The 4,687-nt window shown below is 36.4% G+C and overlaps 1 protein-coding gene across 2 annotated transcripts in view; it reads left to right on the forward strand.

Moving 5' to 3' along the window:
* Positions 1–3,825, forward strand: part of COQ3 (coenzyme Q3, methyltransferase) — a 23,166-nt gene extending 19,341 nt beyond the window's left edge. For both annotated transcript variants that reach the window (XM_039252134.1, XM_039252135.1), the window contains exons 6-7: positions 1,727–1,886; positions 3,052–3,825. In XM_039252134.1, coding sequence (XP_039108065.1) covers positions 1,727–1,886; positions 3,052–3,272 — 381 coding nt within the window. In that variant the 3' untranslated portion in view covers positions 3,273–3,825. The remainder of the gene's footprint in view (positions 1–1,726; positions 1,887–3,051) is intronic.
* The last annotated feature ends 862 nt before the right edge of the window (positions 3,826–4,687 follow it).

Raw genomic sequence — 4,687 nt, forward strand, 5'->3', positions numbered from 1 at the left:
ATAAATCTCTTTCTTTTGGTTAGTAAACCTGACCATACTAATATTATTCAATGCATAGAGATTTTGTGAGGATTAAAAAAGGTAATTCATATATCAGCATAGCACCTGGTAAATAGGAAAACCCTATAAATTTTCTGTATTAATATTATCACAAAATAAAATATCTTATTCTACTGCTCTAAAAAAAATAATAAAACTAATTTCTGCATTAATGGAAAGCCTATTTAAAAAAAATGACCATTTCTTACCCCTTTTTCTTAGAGTAAGATTTTGTAGGACACAGATTATTCACAAGCTATTCTTTTCCCTGGCTTTATTGAGATATAATTGACATGTAAGTGATTCTCTGTTATTGTTGTTTAATTTATTTAATTTTGGAGTGAGAGGGCAAGCAGGGGAGGGGCAGAGAGAGAGAGAGAGAGAAAGAATCCCAAGTAGGCTCTGCGCTACCAGCACAGAGCCCCAGGCGGGCTCAATCCCACCAACCGTGAGATCATGAACTGAGCTGAAATCAAGAGTCAGATACTTAACCAACTGAGCCACCCAGCTGCTCTAACATATAAGTGATTTTTTTAAAATGTTTATTTATTTTGAGAGAGAGAAAGAGATGAAGCGTGAGCAGGGGAGGGGCAGAGAGAGAGAGAGAGAGAGAGAGAGACAGAATCTGAAGCAGGATCCAGGCTCTGAGCTGTCAGCACAGAGCCCAATGTGGGGCTTGAACTCATGACCCATGAGGTTATGACCTGAGCCGAAGTCAGACGCTTAACTGACTGAGCCACCCAGGCGCCCCATATAAGTGATTCTTAATAAGATATTTTAGAATATTAGAGTTTTAGAGAGAAAAGCTACAATGTGTGACTAAATAATATCTATATTTCAGTTTTTAATTTAAGGGCACTTTGCAATATTTCAGGGTTTCATCCTTTTTTGTTTTGGGGTGGTATTTGAGATATTTTCTCTCACTTTCTATGTATCTATACACACTCATACGTATAGATAATTATTTTGAAAGGAACCTTTGTCACTTTATCCCCATCAGACTAATGAGAATATGTAAAACAGGGAGAGAACATTACTCTTTGCCATTTGTGGAAATAAATATAGGAAACACCATAAGTACAGCCACTAAAAAATGGCAGACTAAATAGTCCCATAAATGGTTTGTGTTCATCTAAGTGCTTATCTTGATCTCTTCGTATTCTTTATACTAATGAAATCAAAATGAAACAGAAAACACTCGGACCTTAATCGTTAACATTTTCATCAGAGGTCACTTGGCGTTACTCACCTTCACGAGAACGGGGCTGTATGCTGCACCAAACAAGTTAGATGGACTCAGCTCCCAAAGGAAAACAGCATTGACACGTTACACTGTAAATGTGGACGTGCAACAAGGAAGAGTAGCCTGATCTCATTTCTATGTTTTCATTATAAAAATATTTGATATGTACAAAAGAAAGTATCTACTATAAACCTGTCACAGTGTGATTTTAAGAGTTCTAAGCACTGTTGCATAGAGCCGGTGAGTACATCTGTAATAAACTGCCTTTAATAATGAATTTCCCAACAGAAAAGTATTTTGGTAAATTATACTTTATACTTATGTATCTTAACTGCACTTAAATTATTTGGAGGGAAGGAGGAGGTGGGGGAAGCCAAGCCTTTACCCAACTGATACCCCTGATATCTAAAATGTGACTTCTGTCCATACAATTTTTGGTTTTAGCCTGGTGGTTCTTTATTCATTACTACAATCAACAAGACACAGCTGTCCTATGCCTTGGGAATTGTTTTTGCAGAGGAAATTGCAGGTATTGTACCAAAAGGTACTCATACATGGGAGAAGTTTGTATCACCTGAAAAGCTAGAGAGCATTTTGGAATCAAGTAAGTATTAAGAATTTTTCCAGTGTTTAAAGCCTAACTGAACTTTTAATATACCTGTAATTGTTAATCGCACAGCCTAGCCCTTAATTAAATGGGCCACTGTTCCTTGGATGTTGGTTTCATCTCTCAATCAGATCATAAAGTCCTTGAATTTAGGATTAAGTATTAGATACCACTTCTGTCTTACCGGGTGCACCTAACCCAGGGCCAAGCAAATCACAGATGATCAATGAATACTTTTTGGTTTGCTTAGTCCTCACTTGTTGAAGGATCAGGTACAGATGTCTATTACTTACACATCCTCAGTTCATCCTATTGAGTCCCTGCGTGCATCAGTTTATCTTACATGTTATTTTTTCAGGTTCCTCCAAACTCAGATATACTTTGAACTTCTTGGTCACTTTTTGTTTATTTTATGATACTTATAGCATGCCTTGTGTTATGATTCTTTGGATGTTTTTAAGCCCCGTCTGGCCTATGAAGGCAAGACTGTCTTCTTTTTGTACCCCTTGCAGTGCTTAGCTCTGCTTTACATACTGTGAGCTTGTGATTTACATATGGAATTCCTGTCAAGTAAGAATATTTAGTTGGCCTTTGGTGTTCCTTTTGAGTACTTAAACTCATGTATGTCTCCAGGGTTTTGTTCACATAACAGTATATCAGAATCGATTTTACTTGGAATATTATCAGTCCACTGTGATGTAGGAAGTTCTAAAGATTTCTCTAAGCAATTGTTGAAAACAGAGGAGGAGAAAATATTTTAAGATGCTTTCTAGGAGCAATCACTTTTGGCAGATGTTTTCTAAAAACAGCTTATGTTTATTAAGTACTTAACCAATTCCAAGCACTGTGCTACTTTATACACATATCTCATCTAATTCCAACAATTCTATGACTATATGTTCTATCCATGTGAGAAAACCCGAGATTCAGAAAGGTTAAGTGACTTGCACAGGGTCACCATTGAATTTGTGCCAGGCTGGGATTTGAACCCAAGCAGTCGGCTTTAGAGTTTTATGTTCTGTGTTACAATGAGGAATGATCTGTACGTATTTTTTCCCATTGAATTAGGAATCCTTTTTTAATACAGAGCTGCAATAGAGTCTTGGCATTTGGAAGGTAAATACTTATTAAATCCATTCTTTCTGCTTTTCTCTTTTCCCAGATGGTCTGTCAGTTCAAAGTGTGGCAGGAATGCTCTACAACCCCCTGTCAGGTTACTGGCATTGGACTGAAAACACCAGCCTTAACTATGCAGCTCATGCCGTGAAATCCGGGGTACAGGACCAGCCGGTACCTGCTGAGTTTGCTTTCAAGGAGGAAACAGAGGAGCTCAGAGGCCAAGACTCTACCATCCCAGGTGCTCAGGAGGAGCTGAAGAAATGAATGGTTTCTAAGGACCGTACACTATGGCTCGAAAGTCTGATGTTTACATTTGGAAAAAATATGTAATTGATCTTTTGTGAGAGCATCATGAAGGAGAGAAAAGTCAATAAAAAGGGCTAAGTCTTGGATAAAAGTTTTTGTTGTTTCATCTAGTAGCAACTCTCAAGGGATTATTTTATGATTTAGGATAAAAAAGTTTTGTCAAGGTATTGTGTAATCTAGGCGCTTAAATTCCTCAGCCTTGGTTATATACATAGAATATGCATATTTTACCTCCTTTTACAAATTATACATTCATCCAGCATGGATGCACATATATATATGCTGTAATGTGTTTTAATTTAAAGGAATCTGCATTATATATGTTTTTTATTGGGTTTTAGCTAAAGGTAGTTATGCTTCTTGACTTATGAAACCAAATATAGTTTTATGCCACTTATATTTGGGAAGAGAAAATGTATTTTTTCCTTTAAATTTTAGCTTGTTGGAAAGCAAATGGAGAGTTAAATGTATGCTGGATTTGGATTCAAACATTAAAATCAAGAAATTTGGATTATGTTTGGACATACTTCTATATACCCATAAATGCTTTTTTGTGACTTTTTTTAAGTAGAAAGGACTTTTTAAGACTCAATTAAAAATTCAGTTATGGAAATTTTCTTCTTTGGCTAACACTTTTATAATTAAAGGAACTGACTTGAAAGATATTTTTATGCCTCTTGAAGTTTGAGAATGTCTGGCTTTTTCTGAAAATCCAGATGCTGTATAAGGACATTCACAGAGGCTGTTGACCCCATGTGACAAACATGGATTGAATGCATGTGACCCAGGTGGAAGGTAAGCTTTTTACTTTCTAGCAGTTTTTACCTTTAAGCTCATATGTTTTCTCTCCCTTTGTTACTGCCTGTTAGATTGAGCTCCCCAGGCAAATACTTCCCAGCCATCTTAATGTACCATTTGCTTATTCTCAGCAGGATTTCAGGGGAGGAAACTGAAATTTAAAGAATTAAAAGAGGAAATTTAACTTCACTTGCTACTGTATAATTTTTTTTTATGAAGTTAGATATTTATTTTTTTACTTATTGTAAGATATTTTTTAATTAAAAAAATTTTTAATGTTTATTTTTGAGAGAGAGAGGAAGAGAGACAGACTGTGAATGGGAGAGAGGTAGAGAGAAAGAGGCAGACATAGATTCTGAAGCAGGTTCCCGGCTTGAGCTATCAGCACAGAGTCCAACATGGGGCTTGAACCTACAAACTGTGAGATAATGACCTGGGCCAAAGTCAGATGCTTAACCAACTGAGCCACTCTGGCATCCCCTGTTGCTATTGTGTAATTGGAGTATTAAAAATTAGGAGCTTCCACTAACCTCCATTTAAAAGTTAGATTCTTAGTCTGAATTCTACTGTTTTTA

The sequence above is a fragment of the Hyaena hyaena genome, unplaced genomic scaffold (assembly GCF_003009895.1).
Source record: "Hyaena hyaena isolate Hyena2069 unplaced genomic scaffold, ASM300989v1 scaffold_408, whole genome shotgun sequence".
In the NCBI taxonomy this organism is placed as follows: Eukaryota; Metazoa; Chordata; class Mammalia; order Carnivora; family Hyaenidae; genus Hyaena; species Hyaena hyaena.